This window comes from Oncorhynchus nerka, linkage group LG8, assembly GCF_034236695.1.
Source record: "Oncorhynchus nerka isolate Pitt River linkage group LG8, Oner_Uvic_2.0, whole genome shotgun sequence".
Classification (NCBI taxonomy): domain Eukaryota; kingdom Metazoa; phylum Chordata; class Actinopteri; order Salmoniformes; family Salmonidae; genus Oncorhynchus; species Oncorhynchus nerka.
The window spans coordinates 25,908,051-25,929,804 of NC_088403.1; the positions used below are offsets into that span (position 1 = coordinate 25,908,051).

Sequence of the window (21,754 nt, forward strand, 5' to 3'; positions counted from 1 at the left end):
ATAGCAGATTCTATGTCTCCCTCCATTGATCAGGGACAGGAACTGCAGTCTGTGTCTGGACTGTGTGATGCTGCTGACTGACTCTGATGCAAAGGGGAGATCTCCAGAGCTCTGACGTCTACAGACTCCTGTTTCCCCTGCTGCTCTCTGGAACTACCACAGTGGTGTGAGGGAGGATGTCTGGGTAATGTTCAGGGGCTTTATTGTATGTGTTTGAATCATCTTGATTAAATTATAGCTATTCAAAACACATGACATCTTTAGGGGTTTGGATCAATGCACATCATCTCTATTCAGATTGGTTGATAGTTTTCCTTGAGTTACTCAACAGAGTCAACATGTAGTTAATGGTCAGAAGAAACATTTAGTGATGAGTTATGATCTAAGGTCTTCTACAAATAGCTCTAGTTTGACTCTATTGTTGTTCAGCTCTACTACACACTGCGTCATTGTCAAATATGTGATCACTGTCTAATGAAGGCAGCACATTTCATACACATTTTGATTAAAAGAGCACCTAACCTAAGATCTGATCTCAGAGATCACACTGCTAAACAGTACATTTCCATAACTTATTTATTTCAAATGTTTATTTACTAATATGATTTTATTAAATAGTTTCTGCTATGGTTTTTAACCATGTGTGGTCTACACTGTAGCTTCCCTGGGTTTTCTCTACCTTCAACCCCCTGGGGACAGAATGAACATCTGGTGCCAGTGCTGCTCTATTCTGGGACAAGCAGAACCACCCAACCCTGCCTATGCAAATCTCAGTTTCACTCCCACAACTCCAACTGATAACACAGCCATAAAATCAAGTTCCACAGCCACAAAGTCAAAATTGCTAAAGACAAATGAGCTTTTTGTTCTTAAATTTAAGGTTGGGTTAGGTGGGGTTTTTCAGAATTATGACTTTGTTGCTGTGTTAAGTAGTGACGACCCAGTTTCACTCTCTGAAATACCCTAGACTGGGACAGATGTGGAGAGAGGGGTTGAGCTGGTATAAACCTCTATGGTTGATTGGCTTCTGATATTTTTTTCTATGATAACTACTACACTAACTCATGGAATTGTTCTAAAATAGTAATAACATGGTCCAAAAAGCTATTTAATTCTCTATTTTTGGACACCTGGGGCATCAGTGTAAAAATTACGTGACGCATTCATTGGATAAAGACAGAACGATTGCAATTAGGAGGACTTTTTTCTAATGTCTGAGCCCCACATCTTGTTCCTGATTGACAGATCCGGCAGTCTGTAACCTGCTCATAACAATTAATAATTCTAAATGATCAGAATAATTTTTATCACACCATATGAGGACTTTTAGGGGGCTGAAATGTTTGTAATGTTGATTTAAAATGTGATGATTTAATATTTTGACTTCCGTGGGGTTACTTATGTACGTACACTGAACAAAAATATAAATGCAACATGTAAAGTGTGGGTCCCATGTTTCATAAGCTGAAATAAAATATTCCAGAAATTATCCATAATTATGCACAACTAGCTAATTTCTCTTAAATTTTGTGCACACATGTATTTACATCCCTGTTAGTGAGCATTTCTCCTGTACCAAGATAATCCATCCACCTGACAGGTGTGGCATATCAAGAAGATAACTAAACAGCATGATTATTATACAGGTGCACCTTGTGCTGGGGAAAATAAAAGGCCACTTTAAAATGTGTAGTTTGTCACACAATACAATGCCACAGATGTATCAAGTTGTGAGGGAGCGTGCAACTGGCATGCTGACTGCAGGAATGTCCACCAGAGCTGTTGCCAGAGAATGTAATGTTCAACGTCGTTTCAGAGAATTTGGCAGTACGTCCAATCAGCCTCACAACCGCAGACCACGTGTATGGCATTGTGTGGGCGAGCAGTTTGCTGATGTCAACTTTGGTAATGGAGTGCCCCATGGTGGCCGTGGGGTGATGGTATGGGCAAGCACAAGCTCTGGAATGGCCTGAATACTCGCCAGACATGTCACGCATTGGGATGCGTTTGGCATGCTCTGGATCGACATGTACAACAGCGTGTTCCAGTTCCCGTTTTATCTCCATCTCTACATTCAAAGACTAAATCATGGACACTTTTTCTGAAACTTGTGGCTGATTCGTGTGACATATTGTTGTATATACCTTTTTGCTCTTTGTGTTGTTGTGTTACGACAAATGAGTGAAGAGGTGTGGAGTCAGGCGCAGAGAGCAAAAGATGTGGAAAAAACACACTTTAATGTCCAGGAAAAATAACATGAACAAAAGTAGGAAAACAAATGATCAGAAATAATAACGGACAGCGTGAAACCCGGAAATGCAAAATACACTCAAACACAGAACAGACGAACAAGCCCGCACAAAACAGAAGCGGGCTGAACAAACTTATATAACCCCACCCTAACAACCAAACAAGAAACAGGTGAAAACAATCAGACAAAACCAAAGGAACACAGAACAACGGATCGGTGATAGCTAGTAGACCGGCGACGACGACCGCCGAGCGCCACCCGAACAAGAAGGGGAGTCACCATCGGTAATATTCGTGACATGTTGTCTGTGCCTAACAATGTTTGTACCATGCTTGTGCTGCTACCATGTTGTGCTGCTGCCATGCGTTGCCACAGTGTTGTCATGTTGTGTTGCTACCATGCTGTTTTGTCATTTGTTGGTGTCATGCTGTGTTGTCTTAGGTCTCTCTTTATGTAGTGTTGTGGTGTCTCTCCTGTCATGGTGTGTTTTGTCTTATATTTTTCTTTTTAATTCCAGCCACTGCAGGAGGCCTTTTGCCTCTTGGTAGCCCGTCATTTTAAATAAAAATTTGCTGTTAACTGACTTGCCGAGTTAAATAAAAATATCCAGCAACTTCACACAGCATTTGAAGAGGATTGCGACAACATTCCACAGGCCACAATCAACTCTATGCGAAGGGGATGTCACACTGCATGAGGCATCTTTTCTGCTACTCTCATGTTTTCAAACATAATTAAAAGGGCATCTGATCCAACAAATACTTTGCAATCATTTCTACAACTGAATGAGCCTGTAGCTCCAATACCAGTGAGAATAATTAGTGATATTAGATAATAAACATCTAAGATCTGCTCTCAGAACTCACACTGCTAAACAATTACTTTCCAAAACATATGTATTTATGTTTCATTCCCAATATGGCGACAGTGCTGCTCTATTCTGGGACAAGCAGAACCATCCTGCCCTGTCTATGTAAATCTCAGTTTCACTCACACAGCTACGAGTCAAGCAGTTGAACAGTTTCGCTGAGTGAAATACTCTGGACTGGGCCAGATGTGAGGGAGTGGACTGGTTTAACATCTATGGTGGATTCACCATGTAATTAATGACAGATTCGACAGATATTATACTTTATGATAACAGTGTGTAGTGTATGTCTCTACATCAATGTGTCATGTTTGAGCCCAGCATCATGTCTCATTCACAGATCTATCAGCTCATGAAAAGGGTTAATACATGCTAGATGATCACATCATTAACTGGTTGTGAAGTGCATGTAGGGAATTGGTTTGGGGGCTGATACGTTTCCTCTTACTTCTGTACATCTTACTCTACTATGGACTAGTATTGTCTTCCAAAGCTACAAATAACTTTTATATACACTTTCAGTTCATGTCCAAAATAACAAGTTACAACCATGATGATGATGATGATGACGACGTTGGAGAACGTGTGTTCTGAATGATACTTTCTAACCATTTTCAAAGTTGACCTCCTCTACTGATCAGTCTTCCATGTCACTGTCTCTTCCCACTCAGCACCTGCAGTAGGTCCCAGCTGTATCAGTACTGTCACTGTGCAGTCTGACTGAGGAGGGTTTTGTACGACTCTGTATCACTGTGTGAACAATCCACTACTGTGGTAATTCTAACAGTAGAAATCTCCTGCATCTTCAGCCTGGACTCCACTGATGGTCAGAGTGAAGTCACTCCCAGATCCACTACCACTGAATCCAGATGGGGTCTATGGAGTTTAGGAGCTCCTCCAGGTTTCTGTTGGTTACAGGCTAGGCAGGGATAAGAGCCATACACATCACTGTTGGTTTGACAGTTCAGAGCGACTGCTGTCCAACATGAGCAACTTTCACTGTAGGAGTCTGAGTCACAGTGTACTGTCCCCTGGATTCTGAAACAAAGAGAGAAAAAAAATATACCTCACCAGGAATAAATAGCACATTCTCAACAAAATTTCAGTTTACTCATTGCTTACTTTTTAGCATAAAAACATATAACTTTCAATTGTTTTACCCTTCATGTAAGAATACAAAAATCCAGATGAATATGATGATAGAAGTAATGGTTGTTGTGGGTTCTGGTGTCTTGAAGGACAGGGGGCGGGGGTACTGTCACGAATCCCGCCGAAGATGGTGCCTCTTCCTATTCGGGCAGCACTCGGCGGTCGTCGTCGCCGGCCTACTAGCTGCCACCGATCCCCTTTTCTGTTTCATTTAGTGTTGTCTGATAAGTTGCATCTGTTTCTTGTTTAGGTTTTGGTTTTGGGCTATTTAAACCCGGTAGGCCCGCCGGCTTTTGTGCGGGCTTGTTTTTTGTTAATTGGTGTGTGTGATTTCTGTGGACGTTATTTTTTCCCGAACCGTTTCGTCCTGTTGTTTTGGACTGGGTCTTTTAGCACCCGAGTGTGTGGCGTTGACCGACACTGTTGCTTTGGAAATAAACTATCCACGTATCTACTACCCTGCTCTCTGCGCCTGACTCCTCCACCCACTAGTTCTAGAAGTACTGACAAAGATGTCCTCATAGACAAACGTACCAGTGAGTCTGTGATCTCACATCCTGATAACTGATATAAAGGTACAGTGATGTGTTAGAGGGCTTGAGTTTGGTTACCAATCTAACACCATCATGGTAGAGTGACTATTGTATGCAGGTAAGATCCTGGGGCAGAATATCACCATGGTCCAACAGAGGCTAGAAACTGGCTGCAACAAGGCATTTTCTAACTCTAAATGAAAATGTTCCTAAACAAAAGGCCATCTTAAGTTTAGTGATCTGTTGAATGCACAAAATCATTTCTGGTATCATCTGTTTCAGAAGATACCAGATTTGAACCCATTGAAGATAGATGGGTTCATTGTTCTCCATGAGATACTCAAGACAAATGTGTGAAAATGATATAATGATGCCACGAATGACTGAATATGATAAGTTATAAGACAGATATTGTTGTTCAGCTCTACTACACACTGTCTTTGTACTGGATCATCTCCTCCCCTCAGCACCTGCAGAAGGTCCCAGCTGTATCAGTACTGTCACTGTGCAGTCTGACTGAGGGAGGTTTTTGTACGGCTCTGTATCACTGTGTGAACACATTTTTACCATTGATGTAGTGGTAACTCTGACAATAGTAATCTCCTGCATCTTCAGCCTGGACTCCACTGATGGTCAGAGTGAAGTCACTCCCTGATCCACTGCCACTGAATCTAGATGGAGTCCCAGACGGAAGGGTTTTAGCATAGTAAATATGGAGTTTAGGAGCTCCTCCAGGTTTCTGTTGATACCAGTGCAAATAGTGTCCATTGCTGTTACTGGGTACAGCACTGCTGGTCTTACAGCTGAGACTGACTGAGTGACCCACTGAAACAGCTTTCACTGCAGGAGTCTGAGTCAGAGTGACCTGGCCTCTTGACTCTGAAACAGATGGCATGTATAATTAGCATTACATTATTTGTTCATATAGCATATTCACTAAAACAATAATAAGGTTATATAGCCTAATATTGCAATTTTCCAGAAAATGTTCTGTAAAATATATTACCTTGGAGACAGAGGGCAAATATCCAGATGAAGATGGTGATACAAGTCATGGTTGTTGTGGGTTCTGTTGTCATGAAGGACAGCTCTCAGTCATGAAGTGTTAAACTCACAGGGATATAAACACTACCAGAGCACTGAAGCATGTGCTGGCTATGCAAAGTGTTCTATATGGAAGTAGTCCAACATGTAAATAGTCTTCTTGGACAGTCAGAATGATGTGATGTAGATACATGATAGCTTTGTAATCACATAATTTGTTTATGTCATAAGTGCTGAATGGGGACTAATACATGATTATTATTATAGACATCGACAAATGGAGCATATTGTTATTACTGTCATTCGACAAGATATAGCAGATTCTATGTCTCCCTCCATTGATCAGGGACAGGAACTGCAGTCTGTGTCTGGACTGTGTGATGCTGCTGACTGACTCTGATGCAAAAGGAGATCTCCAGAGCTCTGACGTCTACAGACTCCTGTTTCCCCTGCTGCTCTCTGGAACTACCACCGTGGTGTGAGGGAGGATGTCTGGGTAATGTTCAGGGGCTTTATTGTATGTGTTTGAATCATCTTGATTAAATTCTAGCTATTCAAAACACAGGTCATCTTTAGGGGTTTGGGTCAATGCACATCATCTCTATTCAGATTGGTTGATAGTTTTCCTTGAGTTACTCAACAGAGTCAACATGTAGTTAATGGTCAGAAGAAACATTTAGTGATGAGTTATGATCTAAGGTCTTCTACAAATAGCTCTAGTTTGACTCTATTGTTGTTCAGCTCTACTACACACTGCGTCATTGTCAAATATGTGATCACTGTCTAATGAAGGCAGCACATTTCATACACATTTTGATTAAAAGAGCACCTAACCTAAGATCTGATCTCAGAGATCACACTGCTAAACAGTACATTTCCATAACTTATTTATTTCAAATGTTTATTTACTAATATGATTTTATTAAATAGTTTCTGCTATGGTTTTTAACCATGTGTGGTCTACACTGTAGCTTCCCTGGGTTTTCTCTACCTTCAACCCCCTGGGGACAGAATGAACATCTGGTGCCAGTGCTGCTCTATTCTGGGACAAGCAGAACCACCCAACCCTGCCTATGCAAATCTCAGTTTCACTCCCACAACTCCAACTGATAACACAGCCATAAAATCAAGTTCCACAGCCACAAAGTCAAAATTGCTAAAGACAAATGAGCTTTTTGTTCTTAAATTTAAGGTTGGGTTAGGTGGGGTTTTTCAGAATTATGACTTTGTTGCTGTGTTAAGTAGTGACGACCAAGTTTCACTCTCTGAAATACCCTAGACTGGGACAGATGTGGAGAGAGGGGTTGAGCTGGTATAAACCTCTATGGTTGATTGGCTTCTGATATTTTTTTCTATGATAACTACTACACTAACTCATGGAATTGTTCTAAAATAGTAATAACATGGTCCAAAAAGCTATTTAATTCTCTATTTTTGGACACCTGGGGCATCAGTGTAAAAATTACGTGGCGCATTCATTGGATAAAGACAGAACGATTGCAATTAGGAGGACTTTTTTCTAATGTCTGAGCCCCACATCTTGTTCCTGATTGACAGATCCGGCAGTCTGTAACCTGCTCATAACAATTAATAATTCTAAATGATCAGAATAATTTTTATCACACCATATGAGGACTTTTAGGGGGCTGAAATGTTTGTAATGTTGATTTAAAATGTGATGATTTAATATTTTGACTTCCGTGGGGTTACTTATGTACGTACACTGAACAAAAATATAAATGCAACATGTAAAGTGTGGGTCCCATGTTTCATAAGCTGAAATAAAATATTCCAGAAATTGTCCATAATTATGCACAACTAGCTAATTTCTCTTAAATTTTGTGTACACATGTATTTACATCCCTGTTAGTAAGCATTTCTCCTGTACCAAGATAATCCATCCACCTGACAGGTGTGGCATATCAAGAAGATAACTAAACAGCATGATTACTATACAGGTGCACCTTGTGCTGGGGAAAATAAAAGGCCACTTTAAAATGTGTAGTTTGTCACACAATACAATGCCACAGATGTATCAAGTTGTGAGGGAGCGTGCAACTGGCATGCTGACTGCAGGAATGTCCACCAGAGCTGTTGCCAGAGAATGTAATGTTCAACGTCGTTTCAGAGAATTTGGCAGTACGTCCAATCAGCCTCACAACCGCAGACCACGTGTATGGCATTGTGTGGGCGAGCAGTTTGCTGATGTCAACTTTGGTAATGGAGTGCCCCATGGTGGCCGTGGGGTGATGGTATGGGCAAGCACAAGCTCTGGAATGGCCTGAATACTCGCCAGACATGTCACGCATTGGGATGCGTTTGGCATGCTCTGGATCGACATGTACAACAGCGTGTTCCAGTTCCCGTTTTATCTCCATCTCTACATTCAAAGACTAAATCATGGACACTTTTTCTGAAACTTGTGGCTGATTCGTGTGACATATTGTTGTATATACCTTTTTGCTCTTTGTGTTGTTGTGTTACGACAAATGAGTGAAGAGGTGTGGAGTCAGGCGCAGAGAGCAAAAGATGTGGGAAAAAACACACTTTAATGTCCAGGAAAAATAACATGAACAAAAGTAGGAAAACAAATTATCAGAAATAATAACGGACAGCGTGAAACCCGGAAATGCAAAATACACTCAAACACAGAACAGACGAACAAGCCCGCACAAAACAGAAGCGGGCTGAACAAACTTATATAACCCCACCCTAACAACCAAACAAGAAACAGGTGAAAACAATCAGACAAAACCAAAGGAACACAGAACAACGGATCGGTGATAGCTAGTAGACCGGCGACGACGACCGCCGAGCGCCACCCGAACAAGAAGGGGAGTCACCATCGGTAATATTCGTGACATGTTGTCTGTGCCTAACAATGTTTGTACCATGCTTGTGCTGCTACCATGTTGTGCTGCTGCCATGCGTTGCCACAGTGTTGTCATGTTGTGTTGTTACCATGCTGTTTTGTCATTTGTTGGTGTCGTGCTGTGTTGTCTTAGGTCTCTCTTTATGTAGTGTTGTGGTGTCTCTCCTGTCATGGTGTGTTTTGTCTTATATTTTTCTTTTTAATTCCAGCCCCTGCAGGAGGCCTTTTGCCTCTTGGTAGCCCGTCATTTTAAATAAAAATTTGCTGTTAACTGACTTGCCGAGTTAAATAAAAATATCCAGCAACTTCACACAGCATTTGAAGAGGATTGCGACAACATTCCACAGGCCACAATCAACTCTATGCGAAGGGGATGTCACACTGCATGAGGCATCTTTTCTGCTACTCTCATGTTTTCAAACATAATTAAAAGGGCATCTGATCCAACAAATACTTTGCAATCATTTCTACAACTGAATGAGCCTGTAGCTCCAATACCAGTGAGAATAATTAGTGATATTAGATAATAAACCTCTAAGATCTGCTCTCAGAACTCACACTGCTAAACAATTACTTTCCAAAACATATGTATTTATGTTTCATTCCCAATATGGCGACAGTGCTGCTCTATTCTGGGACAAGCAGAACCATCCTGCCCTGTCTATGTAAATCTCAGTTTCACTCACACAGCTACGAGTCAAGCAGTTGAACAGTTTCGCTGAGTGAAATACTCTGGACTGGGCCAGATGTGAGGGAGTGGACTGGTTTAACATCTATGGTGGATTCACCATGTAATTAATGACAGATTCGACAGATATTATACTTTATGATAACAGTGTGTAGTGTATGTCTCTACATCAATGTGTCATGTTTGAGCCCAGCATCATGTCTCATTCACAGATCTATCAGCTCATGAAAAGGGTTAATACATGCTAGATGATCACATCATTAACTGGTTGTGAAGTGCATGTAGGGAATTGGTTTGGGGGCTGATACGTTTCCTCTTACTTCTGTACATCTTACTCTACTATGGACTAGTATTGTCTTCCAAAGCTACAAATAACTTTTATATACACTTTCAGTTCATGTCCAAAATAACAAGTTACAACCATGATGATGATGATGATGACGACGTTGGAGAACGTGTGTTCTGAATGATACTTTCTAACCATTTTCAAAGTTGACCTCCTCTACTGATCAGTCTTCCATGTCACTGTCTCTTCCCACTCAGCACCTGCAGTAGGTCCCAGCTGTATCAGTACTGTCACTGTGCAGTCTGACTGAGGGAGGGTTTTGTACGACTCTGTATCACTGTGTGAACAATCCACTACTGTGGTAATTCTAACAGTAGAAATCTCCTGCATCTTCAGCCTGGACTCCACTGATGGTCAGAGTGAAGTCACTCCCAGATCCACTACCACTGAATCCAGATGGGGTCTATGGAGTTTAGGAGCTCCTCCAGGTTTCTGTTGGTTACAGGCTAGGCAGGGATAAGAGCCATACACATCACTGTTGGTTTGACAGTTCAGAGCGACTGCTGTCCAACATGAGCAACTTTCACTGTAGGAGTCTGAGTCACAGTGTACTGTCCCCTGGATTCTGAAACAAAGAGAGAAAAAAAATATACCTCACCAGGAATAAATAGCACATTCTCAACAAAATTTCAGTTTACTCATTGCTTACTTTTTAGCATAAAAACATATAACTTTCAATTGTTTTACCCTTCATGTAGAATACAAAAATCCAGATGAATATGATGATAGAAGTAATGGTTGTTGTGGGTTCTGGTGTCTTGAAGGACAGGGGACGGGGGTACTGTCACAAATCCCGCCGAAGATGGTGCCTCTTCCTATTCGGGCAGCACTCGGCGGTCGTCGTCGCCGGCCTACTAGCTGCCACCGATCCCCTTTTCTGTTTCATTTAGTGTTGTCTGATAAGTTGCATCTGTTTCTTGTTTAGGTTTTGGTTTTGGGCTATTTAAACCCGGTAGGCCCGCCGGCTTTTGTGCGGGCTTGTTTTTTGTTAATTGGTGTGTGTGATTTCTGTGGACGTTATTTTTTCCCGAACCGTTTCGTCCTGTTGTTTTGGACTGGGTCTTTTAGCACCCGAGTGTGTGGCGTTGACCGACACTGGGAATAAACTATCCACGTATCTACTACCCTGCTCTCTGCGCCTGACTCCTCCACCCACTAGTTCTAGAAGTACTGACAAAGATGTCCTCATAGACAAACGTACCAGTGAGTCTGTGATCTCACATCCTGATAACTGATATAAAGGTACAGTGATGTGTTAGAGGGCTTGAGTTTGGTTACCAATCTAACACCATCATGGTAGAGTGACTATTGTATGCAGGTAAGATCCTGGGGCAGAATATCACCATGGTCCAACAGAGGCTAGAAACTGGCTGCAACAAGGCATTTTCTAACTCTAAATGAAAATGTTACTAAACAAAAGGCCATCTTAAGTTTAGTGATCTGTTGAATGCACAAAATCATTTCTGGTATCATCTGTTTCAGAAGATACCAGATTTGAACCCATTGAAGATAGATGGGTTCATTGTTCTCCATGAGATACTCAAGACAAATGTGTGAAAATGATATAATGATGCCACGAATGACTGAATATGATAAGTTATAAGACAGATATTGTTGTTCAGCTCTACTACACACTGTCTTTGTACTGGATCATCTCCTCCCCTCAGCACCTGCAGAAGGTCCCAGCTGTATCAGTACTGTCACTGTGCAGTCTGACTGAGGGAGGTTTTTGTACGGCTCTGTATCACTGTGTGAACACATTTTTACCATTGATGTAGTGGTAACTCTGACAATAGTAATCTCCTGCATCTTCAGCCTGGACTCCACTGATGGTCAGAGTGAAGTCACTCCCTGATCCACTGCCACTGAATCTAGATGGAGTCCCAGACGGAAGGGTTTTAGCATAGTAAATATGGAGTTTAGGAGCTCCTCCAGGTTTCTGTTGATACCAGTGCAAATAGTGTCCATTGCTGTTACTGGGTACAGCACTGCTGGTCTTACAGCTGAGACTGACTGAGTGACCCACTGAAACAGCTTTCACTGCAGGAGTCTGGGTCACTGTGACCTGGCCTCTGGACTCTGAAACAGATGGCATGTATAATTAGCATTACATTATTTGTTCATATAGCATATTCACTAAAACAATAATAAGGTTATATAGCCTAATATTGCAATTTTCCAGAAAATGTTCTGTAAAATATATTACCTTGGAGACAGAGGGCAAATATCCAGATGAAGATGGTGATACAAGTCATGGTTGTTGTGGGTTCTGTTGTCATGAAGGACAGCTCTCAGTCATGAAGTGTTAAACTCACAGGGATATAAACACTACCAGAGCACTGAAGCATGTGCTGGCTATGCAAAGTGTTCTATATGGAAGTAGTCCAACATGTAAATAGTCTTCTTGGACAGTCAGAATGATGTGATGTAGATACATGATAGCTTTGTAATCACATAATTTGTTTATGTCATAAGTGCTGAATGGGGACTAATACATGATTATTATTATAGACATCGACAAATGGAGCATATTGTTATTACTGTCATTCGACAAGATATAGCAGATTCTATGTCTCCCTCCATTGATCAGGGACAGGAACTGCAGTCTGTGTCTGGACTGTGTGATGCTGCTGACTGACTCTGATGCAAAGAGGAGATCTCCAGAGCTCTGACGTCTACAGACTCCTGTTTCCCCTGCTGCTCTCTGGAACTACCACCGTGGTGTGAGGGAGGATGTCTGGGTAATGTTCAGGGGCTTTATTGTATGTGTTTGAATCATCTTGATTAAATTCTAGCTATTCAAAACACAGGTCATCTTTAGGGGTTTGGGTCAATGCACATCATCTCTATTCAGATTGGTTGATAGTTTTCCTTGAGTTACTCAACAGAGTCAACATGTAGTTAATGGTCAGAAGAAACATTTAGTGATGAGTTATGATCTAAGGTCTTCTACAAATAGCTCTAGTTTGACTCTATTGTTGTTCAGCTCTACTACACACTGCGTCATTGTCAAATATGTGATCACTGTCTAATGAAGGCAGCACATTTCATACACATTTTGATTAAAAGAGCACCTAACCTAAGATCTGATCTCAGAGATCACACTGCTAAACAGTACATTTCCATAACTTATTTATTTCAAATGTTTATTTACTAATATGATTTTATTAAATAGTTTCTGCTATGGTTTTTAACCATGTGTGGTCTACACTGTAGCTTCCCTGGGTTTTCTCTACCTTCAACCCCCTGGGGACAGAATGAACATCTGGTGCCAGTGCTGCTCTATTCTGGGACAAGCAGAACCACCCAACCCTGCCTATGCAAATCTCAGTTTCACTCCCACAACTCCAACTGATAACACAGCCATAAAATCAAGTTCCACAGCCACAAAGTCAAAATTGCTAAAGACAAATGAGCTTTTTGTTCTTAAATTTAAGGTTGGGTTAGGTGGGGTTTTTCAGAATTATGACTTTGTTGCTGTGTTAAGTAGTGACGACCAAGTTTCACTCTCTGAAATACCCTAGACTGGGACAGATGTGGAGAGAGGGGTTGAGCTGGTATAAACCTCTATGGTTGATTGGCTTCTGATATTTTTTCTATGATAACTACTACACTAACTCATGGAATTGTTCTAAAATAGTAATAACATGGTCCAAAAAGCTATTTAATTCTCTATTTTTGGACACCTGGGGCATCAGTGTAAAAATTACGTGGCGCATTCATTGGATAAAGACAGAACGATTGCAATTAGGAGGACTTTTTTCTAATGTCTGAGCCCCACATCTTGTTCCTGATTGACAGATCCGGCAGTCTGTAACCTGCTCATAACAATTAATAATTCTAAATGATCAGAATAATTTTTATCACACCATATGAGGACTTTTAGGGGGCTGAAATGTTTGTAATGTTGATTTAAAATGTGATGATTTAATATTTTGACTTCCGTGGGGTTACTTATGTACGTACACTGAACAAAAATATAAATGCAACATGTAAAGTGTGGGTCCCATGTTTCATAAGCTGAAATAAAATATTCCAGAAATTGTCCATAATTATGCACAACTAGCTAATTTCTCTTAAATTTTGTGTACACATGTATTTACATCCCTGTTAGTAAGCATTTCTCCTGTACCAAGATAATCCATCCACCTGACAGGTGTGGCATATCAAGAAGATAACTAAACAGCATGATTATTATACAGGTGCACCTTGTGCTGGGGAAAATAAAAGGCCACTTTAAAATGTGTAGTTTGTCACACAATACAATGCCACAGATGTATCAAGTTGTGAGGGAGCGTGCAACTGGCATGCTGACTGCAGGAATGTCCACCAGAGCTGTTGCCAGAGAATGTAATGTTCAACGTCGTTTCAGAGAATTTGGCAGTACGTCCAATCAGCCTCACAACCGCAGACCACGTGTATGGCATTGTGTGGGCGAGCAGTTTGCTGATGTCAACTTTGGTAATGGAGTGCCCCATGGTGGCCGTGGGGTGATGGTATGGGCAAGCACAAGCTCTGGAATGGCCTGAATACTCGCCAGACATGTCACGCATTGGGATGCGTTTGGCATGCTCTGGATCGACATGTACAACAGCGTGTTCCAGTTCCCGTTTATCTCCATCTCTACATTCAAAGACTAAATCATGGACACTTTTTCTGAAACTTGTGGCTGATTCGTGTGACATATTGTTGTATATACCTTTTTGCTCTTTGTGTTGTTGTGTTACGACAAATGAGTGAAGAGGTGTGGAGTCAGGCGCAGAGAGCAAAAGATGTGGGAAAAAACACACTTTAATGTCCAGGAAAAATAACATGAACAAAAGTAGGAAAACAAATTATCAGAAATAATAACGGACAGCGTGAAACCCGGAAATGCAAAATACACTCAAACACAGAACAGACGAACAAGCCCGCACAAAACAGAAGCGGGCTGAACAAACTTATATAACCCCACCCTAACAACCAAACAAGAAACAGGTGAAAACAATCAGACAAAACCAAAGGAACACAGAACAACGGATCGGTGATAGCTAGTAGACCGGCGACGACGACCGCCGAGCGCCACCCGAACAAGAAGGGGAGTCACCATCGGTAATATTCGTGACATGTTGTCTGTGCCTAACAATGTTTGTACCATGCTTGTGCTGCTACCATGTTGTGCTGCTGCCATGCGTTGCCACAGTGTTGTCATGTTGTATTGCTACCATGCTGTTTTGTCATTTGTTGGTGTCGTGCTGTGTTGTCTTAGGTCTCTCTTTATGTAGTGTTGTGGTGTCTCTCCTGTCATGGTGTGTTTTGTCTTATATTTTTCTTTTTAATTCCAGCCCCTGCAGGAGGCCTTTTGCCTCTTGGTAGCCCGTCATTTTAAATAAAAATTTGCTGTTAACTGACTTGCCGAGTTAAATAAAAATATCCAGCAACTTCACACAGCATTTGAAGAGGATTGCGACAACATTCCACAGGCCACAATCAACTCTATGCGAAGGGGATGTCACACTGCATGAGGCATCTTTTCTGCTACTCTCATGTTTTCAAACATAATTAAAAGGGCATCTGATCCAACAAATACTCTGCAATCATTTCTACAACTGAATGAGCCTGTACCTCCAATACCAGTGAGAATAATTAGTGATATTAGATAATAAACCTCTAAGATCTGCTCTCAGAACTCACACAGCTAAACAATTACTTTCCATAACATATGTATTTATGTTTCATTCCCAATATGGCGACAGTGCTGCTCTATTCTGGGACAAGCAGAACCATCCTTCCCTGTCTATGTAAATCTCAGTTTCACTCACACAGCTACCAGTCAAGCAGTTGAACAGTTTCGCTGGGTAAAATACCCTGGACTGGGCCAGATGTGAGGGAGTGGACTGGTTTAACATCTATGGTGGATTCACCATGTAATTAATGACAGATTCGACAGATATTATACTTTATGATAACAGTGTGTAGTGTATGTCTCTACATCAATGTGTCATGTTTGAGCCCAGCATCATGTCTCATTCACAGATCTATCAACTCATGAAAAGGGTTAATACATGCTAGATGATCACATCAATAACTGGTTGTGAAGTGCATGTAGGGAATTGGTTTGGGGGGCTGATACGTTTCCTCTTACTTCTGTACATCTTACTCTACTATGGACTGGTATTGTCTTCAAAAACTACAAATAACTTTTATATACACTTTCAGTTCAGGTCCAAAATAACAAGTTACAACCATGATGATGATAATAATGACGATGATGATGATGACGACGTTGGAGAACGTGTGTTCTAAATGATACTTTCTAACCATTTTCAAAGTTGACCTCTTCTACTGATCAGTCTTCCATGTCACTGTCTCTTCCCCCTTATCACCTGCAGTAGGTCCCAGCTGTATCAGTACAGTCACTGTGCAGTCTGACTGAGGGAGGTTTTTGTACGACTCTGTATCACTGTGTGAACAATCCACTACTGTGGTAATTCTAACAGTAGTAATCTCCTGCATCTTCAGCCTGGACTCCACTGATGGTCAGAGTGAAGTCACTCCCAGATCCACTACCACTGAATCCAGATGGGGTCTATGGAGTTTAGGAGCTCCTCCAGGTTTCTGTTGGTACCAGGCTAGGCAGGGATAAGAGCCATACACATCACTGCTGGTTTGACAGTTCAGAGCGACTGTCTGTCCAACATGAACAACTTTCACTGTAGGAGTCTGAGTCACAGTGTACTGTCCACTGGATTCTGAAACAAAGAGAGAGAAAAAAAATGTACCTCACCAGGAATAAATAGCACATTCTCAACAAAATTTCAGTTTACTCATTGCTTACTTTTTAGCATAAAAACATATAACTTTCAATTGTTTTACCCTTCATGTAGAATACACAAATCCAGGTGAATATGGTGATAGAGGTCATGGTTGTTGTGGGTTCTGTTGTCTTGAAGGACAGCTCTCAGTCATGAAGTGTTAAACTCACAAGGCTATGAACACTCCCAAACCACTGAAGCATGTGCTGCCAATGCAAATTTTCCTATGTAAATTATATTCCTAGTAAGGACCCACATTCATAAGATTATACAGAAACAAACTCTTTTATAATGTTTTAAGTACCTTATACTGTAAATCAGCGACCCACGGTGATAATACTCATAGCAAAAAACTATCCGTCCTTATTGTATTATACTGTACAAGTACTGCAGCACTATCAGTCCCGACTGTATTAAAATAGTACTTCGGTATTATCTGTCCCTATTGTATTATACTAGTACTTCAGTACTATCAGTCTATATTGTATTATACTAGTACTTCAGTACTATCAGTCCTTATTGTATTATACTAGTATGTCAGTATTACCAGTCCCTATTGTATTATACTAGTACCACAGCATTATCAGTCCCTATTGTATTGTACTAGTACTTCAGAGCTATCAGTCCCTATTGTATTAAAATAGTATGTCAGTACTATCAGTCCCTATTGTATTATAATATACTAGTCCTTCAGTACTATCAGTCCCTATTGTAATACACTATAGTACTTTAGTACTATAAGTCCCTATTGTATTATACTAGTACTTCAGTTCTATCCATCCCTATTGTATTATACTAGTACTTCAGTACTATAGGTCCTTGTTGACCTCTCTGTAGACCTTTATGTGATAAACAGAGAGATCTACTTTCTTGGGGACATGAATATTGACTGGTTTTCATCAAGCTGTCCATTCAAGAGGAAGCTTCTTACTGTAACCAGTGTCTGTAATCTGGTTCAGGTTGTTAATCAACCTACCAGGGTGTTTACCAACGCTACAGGAACAATATCATCCACATGTATCGATTACATTTTTACTAATACTGTAGAACTTTGTTCTAAAGCTGTATCCGTACCCATTGGATGCAGCGATCACAATATAGTAGCTATATCCAGGAAAGCCAAAGTTTCAACAGCTGGGCCTTAATTAGTGTTTAAGAGATCATACAACAGATTTTGCTGGGACTCTTATGTGGATGATGTTAAAAAATATTTGTTGGTCTGATGTGATTCACGAGGAGCATCCAGAAGCTGCACTCGATGAATTTATGAAATTGCTTCTTCCAATTATTGATAAACATGCACCTGTTAAGAAACTGACTGATAGAACTGTTAAGGCTCCATGGGTTGATGAGGAATTGAAAAACTGTATGGTTGAAAGAGATGGGGCAAAAGGAGTGGCTAATAAGTCTGGCTGCACATATGACTGCAAATTGAGAAATTATGTGACTAAACTCAACAAAAAGACGAAGAAACTTTATTATGAAGCCAAGATCAATGATATTAAGAATGATGGAAAAAGCTTTGGAGTACTGTAAATGAAATTATGGGCAGAAAGACAAATTCAACTCCATCTTTCATCAAATCAGATGGCTTATTCGTCACAAAACCATTTGATGTTGCCAATTATTTGAATGATTATTTCATTGGCAAAGTGGGCAAACTTAAGCAGGAAATGCCCATGACAAACAGTGAGCAATTCTATTAATGTATAAAAAATATAAAAAAATACTGAAAGAAAAGCAAGTTTGAATTTTGTAAAGTTAGTGTGGGAGAGGTGGAAAAAATATTGTTAACAAACAATAATGACAAACCTCCTGGCATTGACAACGTAGATGGAAAGCTACTGAGGATGGTAGCTGACTCTGTAGCCACTCCTATCTGTCATATTTTTAATCTGAGCCTAGAGGAAAGTCTTTGTCCTCAGGCCTGGAGGGAAGTCAAAGTAATTCCGCTACCCAGTAAAGCGGCCTTTACTAGTTCTAACAGCACACCTATAAGCTTGCTGCCAGATCTTAGCAAACTGTTGGAAAAAATTGTGTTTGACCAAATACAATGCTATTTCTCTGTAAACAAATTAACAATAGACTTTCAGCATGCTTATAGAGAAGGGCACACAACATGTACTGCACTGACACAAATGACTGATGATTGGTTTAAATAAATTGATAATAAGACAATTGTGGGACCTGTACTGTTAGATTTCAGTGCAGCCTTTGATATTATAACCTGTTGTTGATAGAGGAAAATATGGTTGAAATGACTAATTATGTATACATTCCAATCAGAAACTGACTAGTCCAAATGCTATAATGTACGGTACATGTGAGTTTTCCCTCTTGCTCCCTTTCCCAATTGTATATAATGTAGTCAGGAGTTAGTAACAATGTAGGTCTGTTCCTTAGTTCATTCAGTTGTACAAATCTCCAGGTGGTGGGAACGGGCCATCTCCAAATGGTTGGGAATGTTGATTTATGCTGACTGGCCTTGACTTCGTGCTGATAACGCGGAGGCTTGAGAGTTAGAGGGGCCCTCTGTTTGTGAAACGGAACGTTTGGAAAACGCTGACATCATTTTCAGTTTATAACCTGTGGAAATGTGTGTAAGCATTCAGTACTCTCTGGAATTAAACGCTCTTTACCTGGCTTTTAAGACTGGTCTCGATCTACTTCATGCATAATTAATGAACTTACAATTCATTAATGAATTAGAAATGAGTGCTAATTGATTTTGGCAATTAAAGCATAAAGGAATTTAGAATTCCTCTATCAATTTGGTCCTTCGAAGAGCCGGATCTAAAATATCCCTCTCTGTGCCTGTAGGTAGTACGCTGGAAAATCGTGCACGGACGAGTTTTGACTCGTTTTACTAAAGACCTGACCTCTGAATTGAGGTTAAAATTGAAACAGGCCTGCGTATTATCACAGAGGACAGAGAGGGTGACTAGATTCAAACGAACAATGCTTATCCCAGTCGGCAGCAGGTAAAGTAGCCTTTATTCTCGAATTTGGGAGGGATTATTTAGGATATTTATTGATTAAAATGTTATGAAGGAGTTGAATTTGATCAATAATAGGTGCTTGAATATTCCGAACAAATAAAATGGGTTTCTACCGGGGTATTAACCAGGATATCGATAAAATGGAAGCAGGCCCGAAATTGACCTGAGGTAAGGTGCGCTACCAACAAATAAACTAGAGCTTAATACGGCCTGGTTTTGCAAGCCAAGGATTATTAAGGAGTGATATAGTACGCATTGGAGAATTAGGACGCTTGTTCCGTACAAATAGGATGGCCAATAATTCAATAAACATACCTAAATAAAGTTTTTACCTAATAGTCTATCTGTATATGGGAAACTGACTGTGGAAAGTAGCAGATAGATATGTTAAAACAGGTGAGGATAAATTAGGCTTGGTGAGAAGGCAGGGTAATTCTAGGCGAACAGAATAAATGAACCTGTACAATGCTGAAAGAAATTAATATCAAATGATACGTGATTAGTCTAGAGTAGTGAGATTTGAGACATTTTACGTTGAAAGTCCCAAAAGGAATATCCTACGGGTGAAATTGAATGTCCGATCAAAAGTCTTCTATAGACGTGGTTCACAGGAGAGGTCAACTTAGTCTAGAGAAGTGAGATTCGAGACATTTAACGTTGAAAGTCCCAGAAGGAATATCCTATGGGGAAAATGTGATGTCCGATCAAAAGTCTTCTATGGACGCGGTTCACAGGATGGAAAATACATACTGATTATTTTTAAAGGGACACACACATAGTCAGACAGAATAGTAACTAGAAGTAACTAAGTAACGGTAAATTACAAATTTATAGAACTGCACGCACATAGAATTTAAAATTATATAGAAGGGCATAGATAAGTGTTTAAAGACCATAGCTACTAGTAACGGTAAGGATTAAGAATGGGGAGAAATGCCTCGAAAGAAGCCCCAGAACTGACGGGAGATCGAGCGATGTATGTATGGGGGGGTCTTTCCCGGTTTTTAGTAGTCAGTGTTCTTGATAGTGAAAAGTGATCGTGTGGTTGAGGTTCCCTGGGAAGAAACGGAACAGGTGATTTTATGCCATCAGCTTTCAAGAATAGGCACTGCAGGATTGGTTTTGGGACTGGCCACGGTCCATTTGTTTTCGGTCAACTTTACAAGTAGGCTATGTTTGGAGCGACATAGTTTAAGTTAAAAGTCCTAAAGGAACGATGATTACTGTATACGGGTGAGTTAAATGTCAGATTGAACAATGTATCCAGCGGAAAGACGGAACAAGTGACCCCATAGATATATAGATCTTGACAATAGACACTGTTGGTGGTCTTTATTTAGATTATGGGGAACAACTGAGTTGCTTTTCCGATGGTCATTTTCAATCAACTCTACAGATTAAGCTATATTTGGGGCGATATTTTAGTTCAAAGTCCTATAGGAATAGGGATTACTGTATATTACTGCAGTGATCGCTGTATACGGGTGAAAACTAATATCAGATTGAACGACGAGTGGACGGAGACTCTTGAGACTCGGTCTATTTGTCTTCGGTCAACCCTACAAATAGGCTGATTTGGAGCGACAATCTTAGTAAAAGTCCTAAAGGAACAGTGATGTATTGTATACGGGTGAGACTTAAATGTCAGACTTTAGTAGATGAGGATTCCAATAAAAGAGATATTAACCATAAGGTGTTAAATATTGGAATTACTAGGCGTAAGTAAATAAGGATTCCAATAAAGAGAAATTAACATAAAGGGTTGAAGATTGGAATTATTAGGAGGGGCAGGAATTTATTATAATGGGTAGTAACCTTTCTAAACTGCTTTCTGCAGAGACGGAAGATTACCGTTATATGAAACAAAAAGATGGGAAAAATGGAATGGTTTTGACGGACGCCTAGATGTCGAAAAATTAGAATCCCTTCTAAAACAGATACAAAGGGAGCGAGATTAATGAGAATCCTAAACTGAGGGAAAACGTTTGGGCGTTTAAATTTGGGCTATTTTCTGTTGTCTACATGTCGGAGTAACAACTTCAGATAACTGTAAAAATGGGTATATTTGCGGAGAGTCTCGGTCAAATTCAGAGCGCTGGTAGTATAGTGGCGAGAGCAACAGTCTCACCAACGGTAATCCACGGTTCGGTTCCCGGCCGAGGTTTTAACTAAAATTGATTTTTAGATCGTAATTGACCTATTTGCATGTT

The 21,754-nt window shown here is 40.4% G+C and overlaps 3 long non-coding RNA genes and 1 gene segment (V, D, J or C); all 4 read right to left on the reverse strand.

The window, feature by feature from the left end:
• Window positions 1-2,218: 2,218 nt before the first annotated feature.
• LOC115133800 (uncharacterized) lies at window positions 2,219-5,342 on the reverse strand. The gene is made up of 2 exons (XR_010464530.1): window positions 4,280-5,342; window positions 2,219-4,157 (listed from the first exon to the last, which is right to left on the reverse strand). It is a non-coding gene; the product is annotated as an uncharacterized LOC115133800 (long non-coding RNA).
• Window positions 5,343-8,375: 3,033 nt separating this feature from the next.
• Window positions 8,376-11,495, reverse strand: LOC135572897 (uncharacterized). The gene is made up of 2 exons (XR_010464527.1): window positions 10,439-11,495; window positions 8,376-10,316 (listed from the first exon to the last, which is right to left on the reverse strand). It is a non-coding gene; the product is annotated as an uncharacterized LOC135572897 (long non-coding RNA).
• LOC135572694 (Ig kappa chain V-III region PC 2485/PC 4039-like) lies at window positions 11,496-12,006 on the reverse strand. The segment is given in 2 exon segments: window positions 11,496-11,830; window positions 11,958-12,006. Coding segments are annotated over 2 exon segments (384 nt in total).
• A 2,518-nt stretch (window positions 12,007-14,524) lies between these two features.
• LOC135572898 (uncharacterized) lies at window positions 14,525-16,712 on the reverse strand. The gene is made up of 2 exons (XR_010464528.1): window positions 16,607-16,712; window positions 14,525-16,482 (listed from the first exon to the last, which is right to left on the reverse strand). It is a non-coding gene; the product is annotated as an uncharacterized LOC135572898 (long non-coding RNA).
• Between the last annotated feature and the right edge of the window lie 5,042 nt (window positions 16,713-21,754).